At 44.6% G+C, this 26223-nt stretch overlaps 2 protein-coding genes across 3 annotated transcripts; both read right to left on the minus strand.

The window, feature by feature from the left end:
• Window positions 1-216: 216 nt before the first annotated feature.
• On the minus strand, window positions 217-15914 carry ZDHHC13 (zinc finger DHHC-type palmitoyltransferase 13). Of its 2 annotated transcripts, XM_066187510.1 has the most exons (17): window positions 15838-15914; window positions 15137-15270; window positions 14631-14753; window positions 14086-14163; window positions 13499-13643; window positions 12109-12173; window positions 11368-11530; window positions 10402-10527; window positions 9854-9987; window positions 8995-9098; window positions 6498-6619; window positions 5442-5504; window positions 4975-5068; window positions 3540-3623; window positions 2580-2737; window positions 1309-1406; window positions 217-798 (listed from the first exon to the last, which is right to left on the minus strand). In XM_066187510.1, exons 1-17 carry the CDS (start codon window positions 15856-15858, stop codon window positions 663-665), a joined length of 1848 nt encoding a protein of 615 aa, XP_066043607.1. In that variant the 5' UTR covers window positions 15859-15914; the 3' UTR covers window positions 217-662. The 2 variants fall into 2 exon arrangements, with proteins under 2 accessions (XP_066043607.1, XP_066043608.1); XM_066187511.1 differs by lacking the exons at window positions 15137-15270; window positions 15838-15914 and having other exon boundaries at window positions 14636-14701.
• Window positions 15915-17813: 1899 nt separating this feature from the next.
• On the minus strand, window positions 17814-22835 carry LOC136291628 (serine/threonine-protein kinase pim-1-like). The gene is given in 8 exon segments (XM_066186792.1): window positions 17814-17917; window positions 18240-18399; window positions 18401-18417; window positions 18813-19179; window positions 19357-19406; window positions 19501-19608; window positions 19713-19896; window positions 22788-22835. Coding segments are annotated over 8 exon segments (1038 nt in total).
• Between the last annotated feature and the right edge of the window lie 3388 nt (window positions 22836-26223).

Raw genomic sequence — 26223 nt, forward strand, 5'->3', positions numbered from 1 at the left:
CAGATGCACTGAGGAACAATTCCCTCTTTTTATGAACGTTGCTATCTTCCATCATAAACTTACCCACTTTCATACCCTAACAGGGCATAAATATGTGAAAAACATAAGGCAAAGAGTCAGGCTCCTTCTTACGGTTTTGTGCCCACCCACTCCTAAATACCTCACTGGTCACAAGTCCCTTGAATCTATTTCAGTCTGCAAAAATACACTTACAAGTATGAAAGCTCTATTTTATTACATGTAAACTCTTCGAATACAAACACTTAATTAGAGGTTTTCACAGCATAAGCAAAAAAATTACAATGTTTTTAAACATGAACACTCACTTTAATTTTCAAATTTAATTGTCTTTTGTTACCAGAAAAGTAAAGCAAAGGGTACCAACATGATTTTGAAATTCTGCCCCAAAAACTTACCTTTAAATATATATATATTTGTGTCATCTCTTCACATAAAATGTTAAATAGTTTCAGCTCAAACTATACAGACACATGATGACTTCCATATACAAATCTGCTCTATCTTATGCAAGGTAAGTTTAATATTTGAAACAATAATAAAAAATAAAAACAAGCAGCTTCAGAAGAATTTGTAAAAATTAACAAAATATCCAGTCTTATTTAGCTTTCAGCTCAACCGTCTTAGAAATCAAGCAAAAAACTTTACACAGAATAAACATTTTTCTCCTTTGCCAGATGAAAAAGTTTGTATTGCTTGGCCCAGTCAATTATGTTGGGTTTGAACATACCAAAGCAACTGCACTGAAAAAAGTCTGCAAGATTCTGGAAGCATCCAAGGCTGAAAAAAAGATAAAAACATACATTAATAAACCTAAAAAAAGAAGACTGCAAGCATGAAAAATACCACTTCACCATGAGACAGTACTTAAGGTATTAACCTGTCAAGGGAGACAGCTCAGGGAGAAGAAACAGAAGAGCTCTCAACTGAGCATTACTCCTTTGCTGAACTTTTACATGTTTTACATTAACAAATGAGAGTAGATTAAGTTACACTCAAATATTTAAGAGTTAGTAAGATCTCATCTGTTAGTATACCCGAGGAAACAGGGAAAACTTGGTACTAATTTCTCTATTAACAGAGCTAAATACTGCAAGAGAAGTCATAAAGGGGCCAGTTCATACCTTAATTCTCTTTCTGATCCTACACAACAGACACAGAGACTGATGAACAAATGAAAGGACAGCACTCCCTCATCCTCAGAACAGTGTTTTTGCATTTATGAAGCAGTGAAGCAAATCAGTACTGAAGAGATAACATACTTAAAACACTCTGTTCATTAATACCCACTTGTATGGAGTCCTCCTGAGTGAAACAGGATGCTTAGAGGATTTTCTCTGTACCAGGAGATTCATTCTTTCATGTGAGGTCAACCCCAGGAACACAATCTGATTAGAAGAAAAACACAAGAAATTGTTACAACTGGAACATCACGAATTAAAATTCTGGTGAGACCAAAAGATACTAATGAGAAGGGAGCAGCAGGGGGGAAGAGGTTGGACACATCTAACGAATAAGTAACCACTGCTGTAAATGATGACTGAAAAGTATGTTTTTAAATGTCACCTGGGCTAAAACAGAACCTGGCAAGCTCTAACAAGAGCTTCCAGAGAAGGCAAGCTTAATTGGGATGTCTGTGAAGAGTGTACTTTCACAGATGTCTGCAGAAGTATAAGATCTATCACAGTTAAGCACCAATCTCTTCAGATTTTTGTCTACATTCTACCACACAAAACAATAGAAAAAGATCCCTTGATCCACAATGAGACTAAGTGCCATAAAGCATTATGTATTCAAATCACTGTGTATGAAACACAGTAGTTAAACTGTAAATATCCTCCCTATCTTTCTCCAGCATGATATCCCAGTGTCTTGGACACTGCAAAAATCTAGCAATACACATTTTAAATTGTGGAGCTTTTTGGTTTTTTTTTTCACTAAACAAGATGTAAAACAAGCCCTTAGCTCAGTGTGCTTAACACATATTTCAAAGGCACGTCTTTCCTAAGAGCTGCTAAACAAGTTGTTTCACAGATGTTGTAAGACAGCTCTTCTCCATTTTGTTTGCATAGCCAAGCTTTTCTCTGAGAGAAACATAAACAAGAAATTTGACAGCCCTCAACAAGATAAAATCCAGGTCATATGTTTTTACAGTAGCAGTGGGATTTAATACAGTCTAATGACACATCACTGAGCTCTGCCACAGAATTTTCAACTCAGGAATAATTGTTACTGAGGTTTTGTGCAGTTTTGGGGGCATTAATACCAGTTTCATTAGTCAAATAAATTTCTTGTCTTTAAATACAACATTTTATAGGCTTGGAATTTTTGAAGAGTAGTAAACCCAGAACTCAGTTACAGGAATGATTTGCAGAGTGTGATTCTACTTCCAACACAGAAATGCTGAGTGCACAAGAACCTGTGAAACTTCAAGGTCTGCCCTGAGATTTAAGAGAAGCACCTTGCTGTGACAGCAATCAGGCAGAGAGTTTTTATGGGAGCAAATCATCCAGGGAAAAGCTTTAATGTGACAAGAAGCATAAACTGAAGTAAAATATTACCTGATAAAGCTGAACAGCGAGCCACAGAGAGGCCCAGAGGGTGTGGAAACAGGCTACTGAGGAGATGTAGGAAATCCAGGGAGAGCAGGACACTGTCTGGGTGAAGTACGTCCACGCCCCATCTTGATGGAAACTTGCTGCACAGTGGTTGGACCAATCTGACAAGACACACAGTCACTTAATTGTGCTTTTAAGCCCTAAAGAGCTGAGCAAAGATTATCTGCATGAAATGAATATTACATAGCAACATCCTCTGGAAATATGACATTTCATCTACCACCTAAAAGCACCCACACAGATACATGACTGCTTGCTATTCTGGCTGCATCATCTTTACACCCTGTGTTTATCATCCACAGAAAAACACCCTCGTTTTTAAAGGTTGGTGCTATGGTAATTCATCCTCAGCAACTAAATTATAAGGGATTTCCTCTCCTTTCCAATCAATTTTTTAATTTTTCAAAGTAACAGTTCAGATTTATTAATGAGATAATATACTTTTTACTCTTCAGAATTAAGCTACTTTAAAACCAAAAAGAAATGTTTGGGTTTAGTATAGATTTCCAAAAAGAAAAAAAAAAAATCAATCAAGCTTTTGCAATAATATATTTACAAACTTATTTTCTGTTACAGCAAAGGGCATGCAGATTAGAACCTGTCACCTGACCTTTCTCCATATGGCTTCCCTACTTCCTCTTTAACAAAAATGCTTCCTGCTATTTCATTTTCCAATGCATATCCCACTACAGCATCTTTATTCTTGCTCAACAGAAACGGAATCAGGTATTTAACCAGAGACTCAGATAGGATGCATTTCCACTTAAGCTACACATTAACATCACTGCTGAAATAAGGTATCACTTGTGCAAGTTACACTTGCTGGAAATGAAATGCTGAAAAATAAAGACCACACAGAGACAGACTTGAAAGTTAAATAAAACTAAATTCATGGATACATACATTGAAGAGTTCCATAAAGCAGCCAGACACCAGCAATCATCAGGAAAAACAGGAACAACAGGTAGTAATAATGGTTCCCAATACCTGAAATTGAGGAAAAAAAGGGGGAATTTTTTTTTAAGTTGGACATTTTGAAATTCAGCAGTACTTGCATTTCCACTGAAGTTAGCAGGACTAAAAAGAGAGTCAAAACCATTTCTTATTTTAACCTCTGCCATCCACAAGAGAGCTTGGCAAGGCTCATCTCTCAACTTTCTCCTGCAAGCCACCCCAATTTATATAATAGAATTAGTTCTAATAAACTCAACCAGGATTTTTCTCTCCTTCAGAACATGCCTTCAGCTGCTTTAGTCTGATGAGAACTAATTAAGCAACCACAACTCGTCCCATGCACAATAAAACTGTTTCATATGGCTGAGAAGTCTAAGCTATTCGTCTAACCTTGTGTGCTTCAGAATTGAAAACATACACATAAAAACCCCCAGACCTGTCAGAAAAACTGTTACATGAAGATATTTATTTTTAATTACAATCATATTGCTCAAAGCTTTGAGACAACACATCAGAAGGATGTCTCAGCACCTTGTAAATAGCAAACATTGTAAAAATAGCACTTAACACTAGGGAAAAAAGCTATTGGCAAAATAATAAGCGAAAAATATATTGTTACAAATGTGAAGCTGTCACCTTCCTATCTTGAGCATCATCAGTAATGAGCCAGAAAGGAAGAGAGGGTTAGAGGGAAGAATACAAGATGGGAACGCCCTGCAGGGTTATCTCTGCGGTTCAGCTGCTCCACTCAGAACTGTCCCTAACAGTGACAAGAGGCAATGGAAGTTCAGGAGGACACACGAGTCCAGCCACTTCCATTCTCCTCATCCATAGCTACTGTACTAAAGAGTCAGACTGTGCAGACTTGTCGGGTTCTTTTAGCATCTACTCCTGGACACATTGTCCAAAAAAGTTTGTCTAATCCCTTTCTGAACTTGCTGATATTGCAAACCCTTACAGCAGCAAGCTCCAAAAGTTCACTGCCTGCCATGTGGAGACAATTTTTCCTTTACCAATTTTAGATCCTTAGTTCTACTACGACATGCTTGGCTAATAATTCTGCATTCACTTTAGCCACCACCTTAATAATTTTTTTCTTTCCTTTTTTAAAGTATCAATCATATCCCCTGTTCCTTCTCTCTCTAAAGAAAGAGTTACAGATTGTGTGGTCTGTGTAATTAGAGTGACCACTCTAACAATCCCTGAACTATCTTATTTGCTTTTCTCTCTTCCATCTAATTTCCCTCTAGCACCTATCAGAGCCCTTCAGTATCAACAGGATATTCTTGCATCGTGTGTGCTCTCTCTTTAAGGGGATAAATGTTATCTCTGCAACTTTTAAAATATGTGGCATTTTCAAATTTGATAAAACACACACTCTCACCTATGCACTGTCCAGTCCACAGAGAATGCTGATCATATCTGGCTACACATGCTTGGCAAGCAAGGCAATGCACAGATCTCAAAGGCTTCCTTACCTAGGTGAGGATGAAGGAAAATATTACACTCATAGCAGAAGCATCTACTTTGCTCAAACTTTAAGGCATCACCTTACAGTTACCACCACATTTTGCATAATTACTGTGTCATAGACCTCACAACACAGAACATGGATGAGAACCATACACCTTAATTTAAAAAAAAAGAATTAATTTTTTTAAAATTCAGATTAGAGTCCAAGGATCTCAAAGCATCTCTTGTCACCATAAAATAAATCAAGAAATCTAAAAAATATATAGCAAACTACTTGTTTAACACTTTAATGACAAGCAGTGAGGAAAAAGGTATTTTATGGCAGTTTTGGGTAAAAGGCGGGTTCACAAAGAAAGTAAGTACAAAAGCGCCACTTACAAGACATAATGTGCAAAACGTTCTGAAGTCCAAGCAACCAGCTTCTGCAAGAGCTATAATGTTCTGAAAGACAAAGTATTGTGTGCTTGCATTTGAATCACATTTCCATAGGTGCTATGAAGATTTCTACATCAGGACTTTTGCAGTTTGTAAGTATTTTAAGTGCCAACCACGAGCAGGAATAAGAACTTGCTGTTTAAAGAGGTGCACAAGAAAAAAAACAAACCAGTAAAGACTAACGCAGCTTCACCCACGCAAGATCACTCAAAAAAAGTATCTCCGTGTTGCCAAAATTATTAAATGATGTGAATTAAATATTCCTTAAAAGGAGATGGCACCTCTCATAGGCAGTCAGACTGCAGGGAGATGAAGTCTCTCAACTTTTTGAGTCCTTTGGTGATACATTAAAACTGCAGTTTATTCTCCTTAGCAATCTGAAGAAACACAACCTCAGTGAGAATCATGAGATCACAAACAAAATGCTTTCCTTAACCCATAGGTTGGGGAGACCAGACATTAAATTCTCTACTGATTGGCTGCCCATGATTTCCTTTGGCCATTATAAAACAGTTAGGAAGTAGCATTTGAGTTGCACCATGTTCAAGCCTTTATACACATCCTCAAAGCACATGATAAAATTTAAATAATTACTAGCATATTATCTATAACAAAGAACTGTGACTACTTCTTTCTAACCAGGGACAACTGAAGCAGAAACCAAGCAAAATTTTTTTTTTTTAAGTGAAGTTCTGTGTGAATTCATATCACAGATAACACCAGACGGTCTGTACAATCTTTGGCCAAAGCTCACATTTCAAGGAGAAGATAGAGGCAAAGAAATTATAGCAGGACAAGGAAGGTAAGGAAACAAGCAGTAGAAGTAGAAATTCTCCAAGATCTGTGTTCTTAAACTACATTGCTAAAAACTCTTTAAAGAAGAATCTTTCACTGCTTTCCAGTTTAACAAAGTTGCACATGATGACAAACAAATCAACCAGAAGTACACACATGTCGCACGACATCAGCCCTTCCATTTGTTTTTAGAAAATCACCTACCTCTTTCCTTTCTTCTTCTGAAGTCTTTATATATCCAGGATCAGTACTCCAGGTTTTATAGAAATAATAGAGAAGACCCATCATGCTGAACATGACAGTGATTTTAAGAACTACATTTGTGGTATGTGATAGTCAGGTTAAGGACTATATTCTTATAACTCATGACACCATTATTTGTCAAACAAACAAAATATTATAAAAATTAATTTATACAACTTTACAAGCAAGACACAAGAAGGAAAAAATTACTTTCACTTTTACAGTGGGATCCTCTCTGTCCTTCCAAGGCCATTTTTTCAGAGAAATGGAATACTCTGTCCAGTTTGAGCGCTGGAGAAGACTTTTACAACCATATAAACCTGCATCACAATATTGCTCCATGTCATCCTCCTTAGAAGTCCTCCGGACTTTTGCCTTCAAATATTTCACAGATATGAAATAAATTTAATTTCTTTTTTCCCTCTGAAGCTTCTGCACTTCATTTAAACACTATCAGACAGACATGCAGAGCTATAAAGCTTCTGGCAGCTGTGAGATTCGATTGACTGCTGCACCCACCCCAATTCAAACTCAGTCTTACCTTGACCCATTCATTTCAGCCAAAAGTAACTAAATACACTCATTCAGAAAAATGTAACTGAAAGTCATCCTGAAACTACTTTTGTCACACAAAAAAAACCCCCCAAGCACACACTGCTAAACAGTTCTGAAGGTAATGGGACATAAGGAACACAGTTTTCACACCATGAACTAAAACCATTTGTGTATTGGATGTGTGGGGAAGAAAAGCATGTCAAGATTAACTCTCTCTATACAGCAACAGAGGAATATGGAGTGGCACAAGTTTCATACTAATTAAATTCATGCCTCAAACTTGAGAGCTCAGGCTGCCAAAGAACAGTCCCTGCTGCCAGCAAGGAGCAGGCAGAGAGCTCAAGCCTGAATTGCATCTCCAGTGACCCCTCAGTCACTCCATGAACTCCAGTGCAAACAATTTTTAAAAATCCAGGATGACAACCTCAAAGTTGTTTTGTCTTATGAACCAACAACACTGCAAACAGTTCTAATTAAAATCAAGATGATAACTTATGAAATACTGGCACAAACACCAGCTGTGTTTGCTACAGTGCAGTTGAAGGGTGCAATTATAGAAGCCAAAATGACAGTGTGTTTCTTGTGGATACTGCTGGTCTATTTGCACTCCTATTGGTTTTTTGGAGCTCAGAGAAATCCTTAATTAGAATGGCTGGATATTCATTCAGTCCAGAGGAAATCTGACAGACAGATACAGCTAACTAAAATCCTGAAAACTTTTAAAACCAGAAGGAAAACACACTCATGACAAAAAGGGTTGGACAGTGAAATGGAAACTTATCCATTGGCTCATCTCACCAAGCTATGGTTAGGACTCCAAGAATATCGCTATGCTCACCATCTTCAGCAAAGTGTCTGACTCAAATCTCTACAAGTGGATTTTTTTTTTCCTTTGAACTTAGATTACTTCAATAAAACAAACCTTAAAGTTTCATGACAATTGAATAACACCATTTCCATTTATACAAGCATATGTGTGAATCCCCAGCAGGAATACACTTGATCAGTTCATCAAAGTTAACCCTGATAATTCTATTAAGGACATCTTAATTGGGAACAGTACAAGAGAAAATGTCATTTTAAGGCCGAATTAAAAATTAATTAAAACTGTGTAGCAATATATTATAGCTGGTTTAGTAGAAAATTATTTGCAGTTCTAAGTATCTTCCTAAAGGCTTTTTCATACAACTTTATCAATAAACAGATGCCCACTGTGTAACAAAAGAGCAGGGCACTGGAAAGAGAGCACAAACTACTAAAATGCTTTTGTACCCATCAGTGAGAAGCCTCCTCAAAGAAAGTAAGTCAGATAGAAATTAATCCACTGTATACAATATACAGATTCAGTGTAACCTGTGAATAAAGACAGGAGACTCGACAGTCTTCTTTGCAGGAATACAAAGAAATTTCTTTTTTTTAGGGAGGTGGTGGTAGAGGATGTTTTTAAGTGCAGGAGCATGAACACCACTAACTGTCAAATGCTTATCATTTTAGAAAGAAGGGATGCTTTTAAAATTATTATTAAGATATGCATTACTCAGTTATACCACATGCCAAAATACATCCCTGTACAACAGTCTCAGTGAGGAAGATTAAAGAGTGATGTGGAGATGCTAACAGAAACCATTAGTTTTACAACAAATATCTTCATTCTGATATTTCAGTAACATATGAAACAGTTCACGTTATAAAGAAGACCAAAATCTACAGATAAAAGAAGGTACAGATTTTTAGTCTGTGTATAACTTTAAAGTCACTTTGCCCCTCCCAAAGGGATTAAACCAATCTTACCAGACATTAAGAGTCACATGAAATTATCTGGAACTGCTCATCACTATTTGCACAATCAGGTTTAGATTTACAAGAAACTCCAGGGAGAGTTGCATTTCTTGAGTATAAAGGATATCAGGTAGGAACCAGAAAAACCAGGTCATGGACATCCAAAAAACTGAACTTAGCAGAAATGCTGTGGGAAGATACCTTAGATTCTTGAGCCCCACGAGCTGCCTGAAAGAACATTAAAAGAAAAAATTATTTTTCAAAATATATTTGAAACATAAATCCACAGAATATAAATCATCTGGTTTGTAACTGTAAAAACTTCACGCACACGGTTTATTTCAAGTCTCTCAAAGCAGCCAAGAACTGTCACTCAAAAGCATTTTTTTATCCAGATATATAGGGGGTTAACAATGCAAAAAAAATAAAACTGAAGAGTGCTCTGTTCCAGCACAATATTATATATGATAAGTGCTGTAGGACTGGATGAAAAGTCGAATCTCTGTCTATTTGCACACAGATAGCATTGCGATATCAGTCATGTCAGTGACCACTGATGGTGGCAGGAAAAGTGAGAAACAGTTCTGGGGAGGGCTCATTAAAACTCATTTTATGACAGAATATAGCAGGAAAAAGTTGTGATAAAGGACATTACTGAGCAAATATCTCAATGTCTACCAGATGCAGACCATCAATAACACTCTGACAATAAAATTAGCTAACAGACTGGCTTTGGGCTTTTTTTTTTTTTTTCAAATCTTCCAGTAATGAGAAACTATTATAGTGTATACTTAAATACTTAAATTTCTATGGTCATTCATTCTAAAAAGGACATGTACTTAAATTCTTCACACACCATGCAACCATTTCTCAGGAGATTTCTTCTATATTAAACGAAACTAAACTATGAAAGGAATTATGCATCAATACTTTTTAAAGTGTCTGACAAGTAAGTACATATATAGAGAGAAAAAGCTGCAAACCTCACAAACAGAGCCATCCCAAATAGTAGGCTGAGAAGCAAACCTCCTTTTAAAAGCCAAGAATCAGAACTTAAATCCATGACGTATCCAATGGCCCACATGAATGTCAAGGAAGATGCCAACATCAGGAAGAGCTGTAAAAATCGTTATTGTTAAAATATGACAAAATACTCAAGCAGGTCTTACTTACAAGTATTCAGTTCACGAAATAACAAATGCTGAAAGACTAAAGATAGTCTTTAGGTGGACAAAGTGACACATCAGGCTGCCAAAGAACAGTCCCTGCTGCCAGCAAGGAGCAGGCAGAGAGCTCAAGCCTGAACTGCATCTCCAGTGACCCTCAAGGACAAGGTGACACATCAATACATCAAAAGCAGGGGTGAAGAATGACACAAAACCCCTCACCCAAACTACGCCTATGTGCTTTTAAAGAATTCTATTTTGTGCACCCAATTTCAGAAATCACTCTGGTTAGAACTAATTTGCATGTCACTCCAAACACAGCAGGCTCTACTTTTATTTCCATTAGTCATTACTCAGGAAATTACCTCATATTTCTCTACTATTTTCAGTAACCTGTTATTTCTCCTGTTTCTCATTCTTTCTTCCTCTTGTATCATATAAACCATGAAGTGATTCTGTCCTTGATAAGCAATGTCAAGCGGTGTCTCTCCCTTTAACAACAGAGAGGGTTAGTTATTTATTTATGCACTTCACACATAAATACTCTCACTTTTAACAGAAGCAAGGATATAGTTACAACAAGACTAACTGGGCAATTACTTCCCAGCCCCACCTTTCCCCCACTATTTTTTTAAGGCAAAGGTAAGCTAAATTCAGAGTGCTAACATGCTTAAATCAGAGCTTCGTAGTTCTGAAAACTGATTACTTGTAAATAGATTGCATCTATTTATCTGTTGGACTGCCTCCAATAACATTCCTATATAGTCATGGGAATCTTATACTTTCAACATTTATACTATCAATTTCTACAAATAGTAAGTTGAAGCCTTTCATATGCGATAACCTTCTGAAGGTACAAACAGGTGTTGCCAAACACCAGCTTTCACAGTAGGATATTCACTTAATTTGAAGTCTTTATGAGTCTGATTGGACACTCAGAAATCTATTTTTTAAAATCTGCCCAGGTCCTCATGATAACATTTTAAAGTAGAAAACAGCCAAATGAAGATATGAAAAAGAAATGAAACAAGGCCCCAAGAAAGTGAAACAAATAAGGGTGAGGCAGTAGAATCTGCAAAGGATACAATTACTGTTGAGTGAACACAAGGCTTGGTTGTTCATTACACAAAGGTTGCAAAGAACATCTGCATTTGTACTTTAAGCCACACCTCAAGAAAGTGTTACTTCCTTCTGGGCAAGACTAAGAACACCTGCTCTTAGCCAACCCCTGCTGCAATTTACATCCAACATGGAGAGGACTGAGATTTTTCTTTACATTCATTTTACACATTTATGCCACATGGGATGAAATATCACAAAGGCAATCGTACCTTGACATTCTTTATGTCCAGGCTGGCGCCAGCTTCTAGCAACAGATCCACTGCACTAGTATTTCCTGAGGCTATTGCCCAATGCAGTGCAGTATTCTTTTGAACATTGTCTACAGCATTGAGAGAGGGGTTAAACTTTAAGAGAAACCTCATGGGTTCTGGTCTAGACGAAAATAAAGTATAAGAGTTAACAAACAGAAGATGATCTAGACTGGAAATGAAACTTTTGAACACTTTATAAAACAACAGTTCCCATCTGTGAAACAACAGTAGATACATAAGGCCTTCTCAGAACCAGCTCATCAATGACAGATCCATGTTTAGAATTCCAGACGTGCCCTGGAAGTTTTTCTCCAGACTACGTTACTGTACCATTTTAACTAATATGGGGTACACAGCACAGATTATACCTTCTACAACACTATGTGTAGCTTGTATCTCTCTATTTTATTCTAAATGTATTTCACTGCATCCACACCTATTTGTTTGCATTTTGAAGAAAATACAGCAAGGCTGCAGATGATTCAGCCACAAACCTAAACTTCCTTTAGAAATCCTTTTCACTTACTTTGCTCTATCCAATGAGCTATTCCTAACTCCTGATCTCTGAAACACCTCATATTTGAGTACAAATGAAAGGGAATGTCAGTTTAAGAAAAAAAAAAAAAAAAAAAAAAAAAGGAAAAATTCACCTCACTGCTTATTAAGTACAATACTCTTCTTCAGCTATTCTCTACTTACCCAATGGCTTTTTGTGCTGTTAACATTAAAGGTGTTTGTCCATTGAAGTCTGTTGTGTCTATGTTCTAAGAAAAAGGAAGAGATAACAAGCAAGTGATTATCAGTGATTTCAGGAATTAGTGGAATTTGGGGCTATACAACTGGCTTAGCTTCACTAATGAACAGAAAATGGAAAATGGACAGAAATCTAATTATATCAGCCAAGAAGCCAACATGCATTTAAATTTTTTTCCTCCTTCTACAAGTCTTACATGTCATTCCTTTCAGAATATTCTGAGCTTCCATTTAAGGAAATTTTTAAGGGAGAGACACCACTAAGGATACTTTCAAGTGAATCATGTCAACTGTATTTCTTGTCCTCTTTGCAAAGAAATACTATATATAAGAAGGACCTTGTAAAGCAATGCTAATCACGTTCCTTGTGTAAATAGATGTACATAACGGATGTACAGAAAATACATAGAACAGGTTTATTAAAACAACAAAGAAGGATTACATATCTCAAGACATAGTTAAAGATCTAACCAGCTAAATTTTCTTCCTTCCTCTTTCTTACCAAACTTTCTTCCTTCTTCACGACAAAGGTTTCCTTGCTCCCTGCCTCCATCTATCATTACATCAGTGCAGATCTACTTAAAAGAATTATTCACTTGGATATTTTTAGTACAAGATAGGTGGGCCAACAGCTTTACAAAGCCTGTGATATATACCACTATACCTACATTCCAGAAGTCAGTTCCTCTCTCTAAAGAGAGCTTTAAAGAAAAAAAACTTAGCAAACTTTTAAATCCTAACACTAGATTGTTTCTCAGAATCAGTCTAGATCATATAAGAACTCTCCTACCATTTTTATCAGCAAGTTGTTACACTTGTCATTAATTCTGCTTATTTCAGATCTAAGCTAAGAGACATCAACTACCATAGACACAGTATAGAAATTTCTAATGAAAATTCAGACCTAGTCTGATCATTTACTCTTGATTCTTCAATTGATGGACAACTGCATAGGTTTTTACTTACAAAACTGTAACCAAATCATAAATACTTCATGATGTCTATACATCATATACTGGTTTTTGTTCTCAGGTTTAAAAGCCACTGGTTATTTCACAGCACCACAAATCTACATAGCCTTGATAACACTCCTAAACATGCTGAAATATAGGTGAATCTGGATGTGGGGGATGACAGGAATAGGGAAGAGTATTAAAAATAATAATATATACAAATATAAAAAATATCTAAGTTTGTCTGCACTTACAGCACAGAAAAATAGCTGCAAAATCACTGCTTTTCATCTAGGGAATAAAACAGTTAATTCTAAAATGTCTCCTATATGCAGGCAGCTACTTGTAGGCAGAAAATAACATTTGAGGCATCAGCAACATACCTGGCCTTTTGCTATGAGGTAGGCTATGATGGGCATGTGTTGGAAGAGCACTGCTAAATGAATGCTACTGAATCCTTCCCCATCAATAAGACTGGGATCCGCTCCACATTTCAACAATAGCATGACCATGGGAAGGTGTCCTTGTCTACAACGATATATGAAATAAAACTACAGATATGATTTTAAAAATTGGCATTTCAATGAAAGCATTGCCTTAATAATTCTCACAGGCATCCCACAAAAGATTTCAGACCCCCGTGGCTTTTTTCAGGAAGTTATATTAAATATATGCACCCTAATAAATGAGCCTAGGGCAAAGCATACATTTAGAATACAATGGTTATTCTACAGTAACTTCTCCTGTGAGCAGTCATCCAAGCTTCTGACTCTGGCAAAAGACTGGTAGTCCAGAAGAAAGCACTGATCTTCCAATGGGAGACTTTGCAAGTGGAAAAGTTTTCCCAGAATAATTATTTCAGGTTATGTTTTCTCTGGACAAGCTGTGCTTTGTTCTCTGGATCTCAGAAAATGCTACCACAGCTGTAAATACTGACAGATTTGCAGCTAGTGGTTGCAAGCAGCATTACCTGATGGCCCAGTGCAGGGGCGTAGAATTCAAATCTCCACCGAGCTGATCCACTATCGCACCTTTGGAAATGTAATACCTGTATAATACCAACACAATAAGGTCAGGAACAGACATAATATAACAGAAAAACTTTATACTAAAGATAACATGGCTAAAGGAGTAAATGGCTCCTAATAAAAAATTCACTAGAGAAGCAAATGGACAGAAGTGGGGTTGCAGTAAATGATGCTGTTTCAAGAAAATGCTGAAGAAAAAATATAGTTGTTAGGAAGGTACTTCTAAAATCAGCTTTCATTTTTTTTACAGAAACAAACCCAGGAAAATCTAAGGATTTCATGTACTACATGATTTCACATAAAAAGAAACATACTACCTTTACATTTCAGTGACATCTTCCCAAAGGTAAGTGCATTAAAATTTGAATTCTACCCTCTTCTTCTAAAGCAGTGTGTCCCTTCGCTTTCAAGTACAAAAGCAACAAAGTGATTATAGGTAAAAGTGGCAGAATACACTGTGCTACTGTCATGGGGACTCCCAGCTTACTTTACCAGCTCCTGTCTGTTGTTTATTGCTGCCCAGTGAAGAAGAGTCACATTTTCTTTGTCTGGTTGTCGAACATCATATCCTGCTTCTACCAGTTCTTTGCATCGCTCTAGCATTCCATACCTTAAATGAGAAAAAAAGAAAAACAATTTGCTCATTATTTTTTCAGTATTCTCCAGCTTGGAGAGAGTTGCATCCTAAAGAAAAAACACATCTCAGTAAGCATCACCCAGCAGCTCCTACTAGAGCAAATTCCACATTGCATTACATAGAAGCCTTGTAAAAGGAGTGAGGCTGTGCCTTGATGAGCAAAATTTTCTATTTAAACAAAATTGTTTGAAATGCTTTCACTTTTTACAGGAGCAGCTGTCAGTGATTTTTCTTTTTCCATTATAGGGAGAAAACAAAACTGAAAATGTTTCCCTTGTAAAAATATCTAGCCTGGCTCACATTTGAGGACATTCCCATCTATTTCAACACTCTGAATACTCAGAACATGTACTTACTGTGTAGCCTTGACAATATCACAGGTGCTGGGGTCTTCAGCAACGGGATATGGGCCTGGGAGACCTTTATCTCCATGGACACTGTGGCTGCTGTGCATATGAGGTCGATGAGGCCCATGGCAATGGCTTTTACACTGGCAGTTAACAAAACAATTATCAAACATTGTTATTTATCGGCTGCACACCACACACACCTCCGCCTTTACCAGAAGCACTCACTGTGCATATCACGTTCTGTAAATACAACCCAAAATGTTAATTCAAAGCACAGTCAGAATCTCCTGGCAAGATACCGATCCTTTTCCTTGCGGGAGACAGCAAGGATGTGGTCAAGGGGCACCAGGACAAGTTACAGAGGCGTTCATGTGCTTTCGCGACACAGCAGCGTCACCCACAACAGCGCTGCCACACCAGAAACCACAACCTACGGCCTTGGAGAGGATTTGAAACGCACTTAGCAGCCACAGTGCCACCCGTGGAGCCAGAAACCCGACGCGAGGGAACAGACAAGGGACACGCAGAGCAGGACACGGACGGCTCTTGCCCGGGAGCCCCCGCCAGACCCGGTGGCACCGCGGCCGCCCCGGCCCCGCCCTCGCCGCCTGCCAGGGGCCCGCGGCCGCGCTCCGCACCCCCGGCCCGGCAGCGCCGGGCCCCAGCCCCGCTCCAGCGCCACCACAGCCCACGGGCTCCCCGCTCACCGCCGGACCGCTGCCCGCCATGCCCGCGGCCCCGCAGCTTCCTGCAGCCGCTTCCCGGGCACGCCTCCGGGGCGGGCACACACGGCCCGGGCGGGGCGGCACCGAGGCGGTGACGAGGGGGCCGGGGAAGCCCCGGGGAGCAGTTCCTGAGCTGCTTTGGCCGCTGCGGAGCCGCTTGGGCGGGGCAGATCCATGGCTCCCAGATTTGTTGACTTGTGCTAGAAATGGCTCCTTCCTTTTAACCCAGGCAGCCACTCCCAAAAACTCTTTCGTTTTCGCAGAAGGGTTCCCCCGGGTCGCAGACAAGGGGCCTTTTCTGCTGGCGAATTTTTCGGGGGGTTATGCCTCAGTAGCTGTAAGAGATCCTTTGGTGAAGGCTCTGGAGCACAAGTCTGATGAGGAGAGGCTGAGGGAGCTGGGAGAGCTCAGCCTAGAGAGAAAAGGAAGCTCAGAAGGGACCTGTTGACTCTCCACAATCCCCTGAAAGGAGTAAGTGCTGCCTCCTTGCTGCCATGGTTCCCACAGGAGTTCAAGGCCATTTGGGACCATCTCCACTTCCAGCCGATCCCCAATGTCCCCTCACAATGGACCCCCACGGTGAGGGAGGAGCCGCCATTTTTGGGCAAGCTGTGAGGGCAAGTGGTCAATTGCAAGTGGCAAGTGGTTATCCCCGAAGTAATGGGGACAACCTGGGAAAACACCCACAACATGTCAAACACCCACTAGCTTCTCAGGTGAGGTGGGACACTGGCAGCCCCCAGAGCAAAACATCTCCTCTGGCCTGAGGAGAAACCATGGAGTGACCGGAGACTTCCACCTCTCAGTGGCTCTGGGCCAGGGCAGAGTGGGACAGGACCTGTGGTCACCGGCATCCCGGGGCTCTGGGGGCACAGGGACCTCCTGCTCCCGGAGGAAATGTGTCATGGCCCTTGGAGAATTGGCATCATGGCTCACAGGTCAGAAAACAGATAATTATCACTACCAGCTCAGCCTACAGACCAGGGCTGAAACACAGAGCTCTCACCATCCCCTCACAGTGGGGTCCTGCCTGGAAGGATCAAGGCTCAGGTAGAGGCTTGGAGAGCCATTCAGGGCACAAGAGAGTCAACAGCCTTCCTAAAATGGAAGGAAAATGAAAGAGCAGGCGTATTTGTGGGAAAAACGGGTTTTTTTCCCAAATGCGGTTTTGGTAGGTCAGGATGGTAGACAGAAGATGGCACAGGTTTAGTACGTGGCACCTGCCCCACAGGGCCAGGGAAGGCAACTGGGTGCTTTCCTGTGACTACACTGGTTACTGCACTTTCCATCTGCATCAGTAGTTTTTAAGGCAGAGGAAGATATTGGGGGGGGGGGTGGGGGTGTATAATGAGCCCAGCACAATGTAAGGGGCTCTGGCATCTAAACATTTCCCATGGGCTAAATGCCCATGACTTATGAGGCTGTGGAGGCACCTGGTCAAGGGCCCAGCCCTACCTCCCATTTCAGGGGAAGGCAGAGGACAAGTTTTGTCAGACCTCAACCTGAAATGCAGTTTTGCCACATCTGACTGTTCCCACACCTTTTGAGAGGAGCAACATCTCTGTTCCTGCCACCCTCTGACCCCTGGAATCCACACAGAGCCCTTGCTTCAAATCACAAGGCACCAAGAGGCTGTGTCACATGGAAAGAGCAGCTGATGTTTCACTGTTACATTTCTTGCCTTGTTGGTGCCCCTCCTACGTGTACTGCAGCCTGTGCTTGAAGACACAAAAGTACAATCCTGCAGAAAAGGCATCAAAAGATTGATAAAGGCTGAAGGGAACACTGATTACCCCTTTTCCCAAGAGGTTTCTTTAGCTGAACTTGCTGACAAGGACCAGACCTGAGAGCCTGGAATGGGTTGGTGGTTGTTTCATTTTTTTGGGTTGTGGTGGTTTCCTTTTTTGAGTCCTGCGTGGGACTAGGTGACCGGGTGCTGCAGAGGCTCCGGCAAGGCCTCAAAAACGCTTGCCGCGCACCCAAGGGTGGAGCAAGATCTCCTCCAGCTGTGGCCTGTCTGCGGGGTGCTTGGACAAACACCAGCAGATCAGATGCTGCCACTCTGGACAGGGAGAGAAGGCAGAAAGCGCCGGTCACTTGCAGAAGGCCCCTGCCCAGCGGCTCCCGGCGCCTGCGGGGCCCGGGCCGCGCTGCGTGTGCTCAGAGCCGCGCCGGCCTCCCGAGGCGCTCTGCCCTGCGCGGGAGAGCGGCACAGCGAGACACGGCCACCTCCTTCAGCCACGCATGCCACCCTGACCCCCGTGGGCACGGGCCACCTCCTGCAGCCAGCCCTGGAGGGCAGGTCCCGCGGAGCCGCGTCAGGCCCACGCTGGGCTGCGCCCCGCCCTCTGCCCCAGCCTGCCTTCTGGAGGCTGCATTTCAACCTGGGGAGACCTGCTGCCCGAACCAGAGCTGCCCCAATACGATATCACGGTCCTCCCTGAAGGGGAGGCACCCGCACACCATGCCGTACAGCAGCACGCCCAGGGACCAGACGGTGGCCGAATCGCCGCGGTAGCAGCCAAGGCAGATCCACTCGGGGGGGGCTGTAGGCGTGTGTTCCTAGGGTACACGGGGCAGCCCTGTCCAGCCGCAGGCCATTGGCTTCCAGAGCCTTGCGCCAGCTTCCTGCCAGAGGCAGGGGCTGCACCGGTGGCCGCAACTTCCCCCCGAGTCCACCCCGCCTTCCCAAGCCAAGTGGCCCAAGCCAGGAGCCTATTCTGCAGGGCAGGAAAGGCCAGCGGAGACACCCCAGCCCTTGCGGGCCTGCCAAGCCCAGGGGCCGGGGCCTGGCTTCTGCAGCCCCCCTCTGTGGGCAGGGCCGGCAGCCGGCTCCTGGGCCACGGCATCTGCCTCGTGCCGCAGAGCAGCCGGCTGAAGAGCGCAGCCCGCAGCCCAGGAGGGAACGGGGCCCCGCAGTGCCCAGCACCGGGAGCAGGGCCCGGGCGGAGGCTCACCGGCAAAGTGCGTGTAGGCCTGCTCCTGGAGGAAGGTGCCGCAACCGAAGTCGATGAGCTTCAGGTCACCGCTCTCCGGGTCCACGAGGAGGTTCTCGGGTTTGATGTCCCGGTGCAGGACGCCGCAGGCGGTGCAGTGCCGCACGGCCTCCAGCACCTGGCAGAAAAGCCAGCGCGCCATCTCCTCGCACAGGAAGCCCTGCTCCAGCAGGAACTGTAGCAGATCCCGGGACTGCTCCGGACGCTCCATCACCAGCACGAAGCTGTCAGGCAGCTCAAACCAGTCCAGGAGCTGGATGATGTTGTAGCAGCCAGAGCCCACTTTCTCCATCAGCACGATCTCCATGGGAACACGGGTGCCGTCGGGCTGTGAGGAGGAGACAATGCCTCCAGCAGGCCTGATGCTGCCCTGTGGCTACACTGCCCCTTGCCCGGGATGCCCCCGTGCCCTCTTGGGCAGCCTCCCTGCTGATGGAGATTCCTCCCTCCCGGGGGATGCTCGGGCGCCACGCCCTGCTCTGCCCCGCCGACCCCGCTCACTCACCAGCTCCACCCACTGCAGGACGCTCTCCCCGGCCACGCGCTTGATGGCCACTTGCAAGGCATCCAGACAGCGGGGCTGAGCTCCAGCCCTGCCGCTCCCCGCCCCTGCCCCTCCTGGCACGCCCGGCCCTCCTCTCCCGGCCACTTACCGGCCTCCCATCCGAGAGGTGAATGCCCGAGAAAACGGTGCCGAAGCCGCCGCTCCCGAGCTGCGGGCCCAGCTGGTACACCTCTTGCATCTCCTTCTTTTGCCCTGCGGCCAAGAGCCAGGCATCAGCCTTGCGGCCAGGAACCCCCACGAGGGAAGGAAGCAGCCGATGAAGCGGGCCGGGCCGGCGCGGGCGGCTTTGCTCTCACCTGCTTCCCACTGCGCGCCGGGCAGCGGCCCCTGCCCTACAGCCGCGGGGCCGGGGAGCGGCGGTGCTGGGCCCGGGCAGCGCGCAAAGGCGGCTGCAGGAGCCGTGGTGCGGCGGGGCAGGGCGGCACCGTCGCTGTCCCCGGCGTCCTCTGGACTGCACTCAGCTCTTGAGGACGGCCGGGGCTACAGCCCGAGGCTTGGCCCAGGGCGGTCCCAGGAGCAGCTGCGAAGCAGAGAGGGGTTTTTTAAGCCGTGGCACCAGAGGCACTGGAAACTGCCAGGAACTGGACCGCTCTTTGGGGCCCTGGCCTGGCCTGGGGATGGCCGTGAGGAGCTTCAAACAACTCCTGAGGAGATCACACCTGCTGTTAAGGAACTCTTGGAGGTAGTGGAGGGCTCTGCTGGGGCAGCTTCCTGGATATGGAGGAACCTCCTTGGTGTCTCGAGAATGCTCTCCAGCACCAGGTTCGGGTTGTTGCTCAGGCTTCTGCCAGCTAGAATCCCGAACGGATCAGGATTCCACCCAGATGCAAGTTGCCCCAGATTGGAATCCTGGCTGCCCTTGCAATGCAAAAGGCCTCCTACAAACTGACATCAGGAACCTGGGGGTCTCAGTTCACTGTCCCTTTGTAAAGGGCCATCGTTTGTGCCCAAGTCCCTGTGCCGGGCACCGGGCATCTGCCAGCTAAGAATCCCGAACAGATCAGGATTCCACCCAGATGCAGGATGCCACAAGTGGGAACACTTGCTGCCCTTGGAGGGCCAAAGGCCTCCTACAAACTGACATCAGGAACCTGGCCAGGTGAGGTCAGCTTCCCCTGGAAACAGGCCATCTTTCATGCCCAAGTCCCCGTGCCGTGCACTGAGCTTCTGCTGGCTAGAATCTGGAACGCATCAGGATTTCTTCCAAGTGCAAGCTGCCCCAGGTTGGAATCCTGGCTGCCCTTGGAGGCCCAAATGCGTCCTACAAACTGACATCAGGAACCTGGAGGGCTGAGTTCACTGTCCCTTTGTAAAGGGCCATCATTCGTGCCCAAGTCCCTGTGCCTGGCTCTGGGCTTCTGCCAGCTAGAATCCCAAACGCATCAGGATTCCACCCAGATTTAAGATGCCACAAGTGGGAAGACTTGCTGGCCTTGGAGGGCCAAAGGCCTCCTACAAACTGACATGAGGAACCTGACCTGGTGAGCTCCACTTCCCCTGAAAACAGGCCGTCCTTGGTGCCCAAGTCTTCGTGCTGTGCACCAGGCTTCTGCCAGCTAGAATCCAGAACGGATCAGGATTTCTTCCAGGTGGAAGTGGCCACAAGTTGGAAGCCTGGCTGCCCTTGGAGGGCCAAGTGCCTCCTACAAGTCGACATCAGAAACATGGGGAACCAAGTTAAATTTCCCCTGGGAACAGGCCGTTGTTCTTGCCCAAGTCCCTGTGCCTGGCACCGGGATTCTGCCAGCTAGAATCCTGAACCGATCAGGATTCCACCCAGATGCAAGATGCCACAAGTGGGAAGACTTGCTGGCTTTGGAGGGCCAACAGCCTCCTACAAACTGACATCAGGAACCTGGGCAGGTGAGCTCCGCTTCCCCTGGAAACAGGCCGTCCCTCGTGCCCATGTCCCTGTGCTGTGCACAGGGCACCTGCCAGCTAGAATTCTGAAGGGATCAGGATTTCTTCCAGGTGCAAGCGGCCACAAGTTGGAAGCCTGACTGTCCTTGGAGGGCCAAATGCCTCCCACAATCTGACATCAGGAACCTGGGCAGGTGAACTCCTCTTCCCCTGGAAACAGGCCATCTCTCATGCCCAGATCCCGTGCTGTGCACCAAGCTTCTGCCAGCTAGAATCCAAAATGGATCAGGATTTCTTCCAGGTGCAAGCGGCCACAAGTTGGAAGCCTGTCTGCCCTTGGAGGGCCAAACGCCTGCTACAAACTGACATAAGGAACCTTGGGCGCTGAGTTCACTTTCCCTTTGTAAAAAGGCCATTGTTCGTGCCCAAGTGCCTGTGCCTTTCACTGGCCTTCTGCCAGATGGAATCCAAAACAAAGAAGGATTCCACCCAGATGCAAGCTGCCACATGCTGGAAGCCTGGCTGCCCTTGGAGGGCCATAGGCCTCCTACAAACTGACATCAGGAACCTGGGCAAACAAGTTCAGTTTCTCCTGGAAATAGGCCATCGTTTGTGCCCATGTCCCTGTGTCTTGGTTTGGGAAGACAGGTATCTGCCAGGTAATAAAAAAAAACAACAACTGCAGTTTCCTTTGGGATGGAGAGTGTAAACCCCCCCCCCTCCACCCCCTTTTTTTCTTTTTCAATTATAAATTACAATCAGAGGCTCTTAGGCAAAGATTTGGGAAATAGGAATAGCAGTTCTTTACTAGTATGTATTACAAAGCAAACAAACACAAAAAAACCCACCAAACAACTACAGCATTAATAACAAACGAAAACAGTACTAAGAACCTTGAGGGCTTTGTTTCACAAAACCTAGGGCAGTTTGGTTTCGGTGTCCCTGCAGGATCCTCAGAGCACCAAGCTGAAACAGTGGAAAAGTCCCGAGATGGTAGCTGGGATGGCAGGGTGTCTCGGAAGGCAGGGGCAGGATGTCCCAGCAGCGCAGGGGGTGCAGGGTCACACTGTAGCAAGAGGAGCAGCGCCGAAGAAGCCGAAGGCGAGGCAGAACCGGTGATAGTAGATTTCCCAGGACTGGATCCCTTTGGCCACAGTGAAACTCTTCCAGCCAGCAACAGCCGTTCTCTCTCTCCCCTAAGAACGCTGGAAAAAGAAGAGCCCGAAGCTGCCTCAAGCTCTGTCTTTTACCTGCGTTATCTCCCCCTTCCAACTTTGTCCACCTCTTTGTTTCAGTTAAGTACTCTCAAGTATCCAACACTTGGTCTCCTTGGTAACTTATGGGGAAAAAATTCTTTAGAGAAAGAAGGAACAAACCTAACTCCCAACAGCCTGGCACGGGGCTTCTGCCAGCTAGAATCCTGAATGGATCAGGATTCCACCCAGACACAAGCTTTCACAGGTTTGAAGCCTGGCTGCCCTTAGAGTGCTACGGGCCTCCAGCCAACTCACTTCACGAACCTGGGGGGCTGAGTTCAGTTTCCCTTTGTAGAAGGCCATCCTTCGTGCCCCAGTCCCTGTTCCTGGGCACTGGGCTTCTGCCAGCTAGAATCCTGAACGGATCAGTTTTCCACCCAGACACAAGATGCCACAAGTGGGAAGCCTGGCTGCCCTTGGAGGGCCAAATGCCTCCTACAAACTGACATCAGGAACCTGGGCAGGTGAGTTTATTTTCCCCTGGAAACAGGCCATCTTTCTTTCCTAAGTCCCGGTGACTGGCATGGGGCTTCTGCTGGCTAGAATCCTGAACGTATCAGGATTCCACCCCGATGCAAGCTGCCACAAGTTGTAAGCCGGGATGCCCTTGGAGGGCCAACTGCCTCCTATAAACTGACATGAGGAACTTGGGCAGGTGAGTTCAGTTTCCCTTTGTAAAGGGCCATCCTTCGTGCCAATGTCCCTGAGCCTGGGACTGCACTTCTGCCAACTAGATTCCCGAACGGATCAGGATTTCTTCCAGCAGCAAGCTGCCACAAGTTGAAAGCCTGGCTGCCCTTGGAGCACCAAAGGCTGGAGATCTTCGGTTCCTCCGGAGCTTTCTGTTTAGTTCAGTTCATCTTTACCCCTCCAAAAGGACAAGAAAAGAATTTTTTCCGTAGTATACCGAATTAAAAGTGTTTACACAGCCTGAATGTGGTGCGACTGGATCGCCCATGTGAAGATGGCCTCCACCTCTTCATACTAATCCCTTGCCCTCCCTAAAGGTATGTTTTTGATTTGTGTCGAGTGGGCGTGGCCAGGCATCCACTTTCGCCTTACCGGAGGTCCTTGCACAATATGCAAGTTGGGGCTGTTTGCCCCGAATAAAACCCAAATTATGGATTGGGCTCAGAGAAACGTGACCAAATTCCCAACAGTCCAAAAGAGAGACCTGGCAAGTCTCAGCCCGGAGTGGAATTCAGAAATAATCCACTGGTCCAGGGCCAAAGCTACAGCTGTGACAGTTCTCCTGCCCTGTGTTTCAGTGGCCAAAGCTACGGGACAATTAAACCGATTGGAGTGCTGGGTGGCTAAACAAGCCAACCTTACGTCCAGCACCTTATCGGACCTCCTTCAAGATGAGGAAATAACGAGGCAAGTGACTTTACAGAATCAGGCAGCAATCGATTATTTGCTCTTGTTGCACCAACACCATTGCAAGGAGCTTGAAGGACTTTGCTGTTTGAATTTATCATCCCAAGATGCGGACATCCGCAAAACAATATCCCAAATGAAAGGCATGGTCGGAGAGATCAGGAAAGAAATGGGAGACTGGCTGGACAGACTTTTCAAAAATTGTTATCAAAATAACAATAGTTATCAAAACGGGAGCCTTGATTTTGTTTATTATCATAATAATTTTGATTGTGTTTGGACTTACTAAAGAATGATTTACCGGTTGCTCTCTAACACCACCGCATCCCCCAACGTCAACCACGTTGTCATGCCATCAGCTCCAGAAGTAATGGAGTTCGAGGAAATTGCAATGCCTGAAGAAAATGACGTGAAAGAGGACGACACTGAAAACTTCCTCCCAGAGCTAAGATGGACAATGGCCAGTTCCCTTTGAGGGCTGGCCCACAAACCAACAGTGGTTTGGAGACTTACACCCAAACTCCGAATATCTTGCTTCCCAAATGCAATTCTCTTCATTTTAATGAAAAGAAAAGGGGGAGATGTGGTGGTGCATTTTCTGGTTCTGTTATTATATGCTCTTTGTTTTATTCATATTTTAGTTCTCTGTAATGGTTCATTCCATGTACCCCTGTTAGTTATCTCCCTTTGGCTCCTTCCTTGTTACAGTTGTGTGTCAATCTTCTGTTATGTAATCCCTGGGTCCTGTCCATCACTCTGGGGCCTCTCCCTGTGCCTGGAAAGTTCCAGGGAGAGCGTCAAGTGATTGGGCAGGATCCCAGGTTCCCCCTCCTACCCCAACCTGGTATGTTACCTTTTTGTCTACGATGATCAGAGCCACTTGCATGTCGCTGTTGATTGGACCTCTGCTGAAACCATCCCCTTGTACCAGCCCTGAAAAAAGATGCTGTGCAAGGGTGCTCCTCAGCTCTGCTGAGGCAGACACCTTAGGCTTCAGTTGTCTCCCCTGTGGGGCAATAAACTCAGTTTGGTGAACCCTCAACAGCGTTCCTCTTTCTTTCTCCTGCCATCGTTGCCTCCAGCCTGAGGACAAACCAAGTCCCACAGGATCCTGAAGGTGATCTAATCACTGGAAGGTACCTCACTTGCTGTGGTGCCAGGGCTGGCAGGGGTGAGAGAACCAGTGCACCGCAACAACAGCTAAACTCAAAGGAGTGTTTGAATAATGCATTAGGATCTATGAATATGCAACATGATAGTGTATTTAAAGACACGCTTCTAAGAGGTTAAGGTGTGCTCTTGGCTGAATGCCAAACACATGGCCATTTACTGATTGTCTTTTTTATTAAACTTTTAAATTTTACCAAGAAAGTGAACCTCATCTTTCACATCTTGGGTTTGGCTCTTATTCTTGCCAAAGGTAATGGCAAAATCTGTATCCATGGCATATCCATCCATTTAGTCATGTTAGCAACTAAAATGCTAGTCACTAGGTTCAAAGGGTGTTTCTTTATTGTTCCATTCATCTTTTCTACTTGACCTGAATCCTCAGGGTGCCAGGGGATATGGAGGTCCCACTGAATTCTCAAAGCAGCCATAATCCCTTGAAGGATCCCCCTGTAAAATTAGTTCTTCTATGCAAGTCCACTGCCTTCACGATTCTATTTGTTAACTGAGCAAATAGTTGCTGAAGCAACTAGAAATTCCTCTGGCCACCCTGCCTGCTTGCATACCACTACCAGAGGATATCTAAGCCTTCTTGCCCAAGGCCTCTCAGGAAAATACACCCAACATCCCTGGAAAGGCCATATAGTCCAATCTCCCTGTCTCATAATCTCCTTTGTGCTCTGGCTATTAACTTTAGCCAGGCACTCATCAACAGCTCGTTTTACTGAAACAAAAAGACCCAGGGCATTACACCTTGGAGAACATCTCTACCAATCCTCAAGAGTCCTAACGACTTACCCCATGGAGCCGGGCCAATATTTGCAGGGTCAGAGCTCCTGGCTTCCAGTGTTTACTGTCTTTTGTAACTTAATTCTCTCTTCTTTCCTCTGCCCCACCACTTTTAATTATCTCCAGCTCCTCTGGTGGAAAAGACACTACCAGTACCATCCTTCCTCCCTCCCCCTGGCAATGGCAGAGCCACATGGAGCAAAGGGCAGATCCCAGAGACCTCTGGCACAAGTGCTGCTTTCTGAATATCTCCACTGGCCAGTTGATTACTAATTGTCTCTTTTGAGTACCCTCTCTGATGTCCCTTAATAGCTCTTATGCTTATTTCCTTTGGTAAATTCACTACCTCCAGCAAGCG

This window comes from Chamaea fasciata, unplaced genomic scaffold (assembly GCF_029207755.1).
Source record: "Chamaea fasciata isolate MVZ Bird 193981 ecotype frontalis unplaced genomic scaffold, bChaFas1.0.hap1 SCAF_7, whole genome shotgun sequence".
In the NCBI taxonomy this organism is placed as follows: domain Eukaryota; kingdom Metazoa; phylum Chordata; class Aves; order Passeriformes; family Sylviidae; genus Chamaea; species Chamaea fasciata.

Coding starts and splice junctions, on each gene's coding strand:
- ZDHHC13 (XM_066187510.1), bottom strand. CDS start 15,858: ATGGCGGGCAGCGGTCCGGCG. Junction 10,528..11,367: donor TGGACATAAAGAATGTCAAG/GTACGATTGCCT, acceptor CTGTTGTTAAAG/GGAGAGACACCGCTTGACAT. Junction 1,407..2,579: donor TCGCTGTTCAGCTTTATCAG/GTAATATTTTAC, acceptor TCTTCTAATCAG/ATTGTGTTCCTGGGGTTGAC.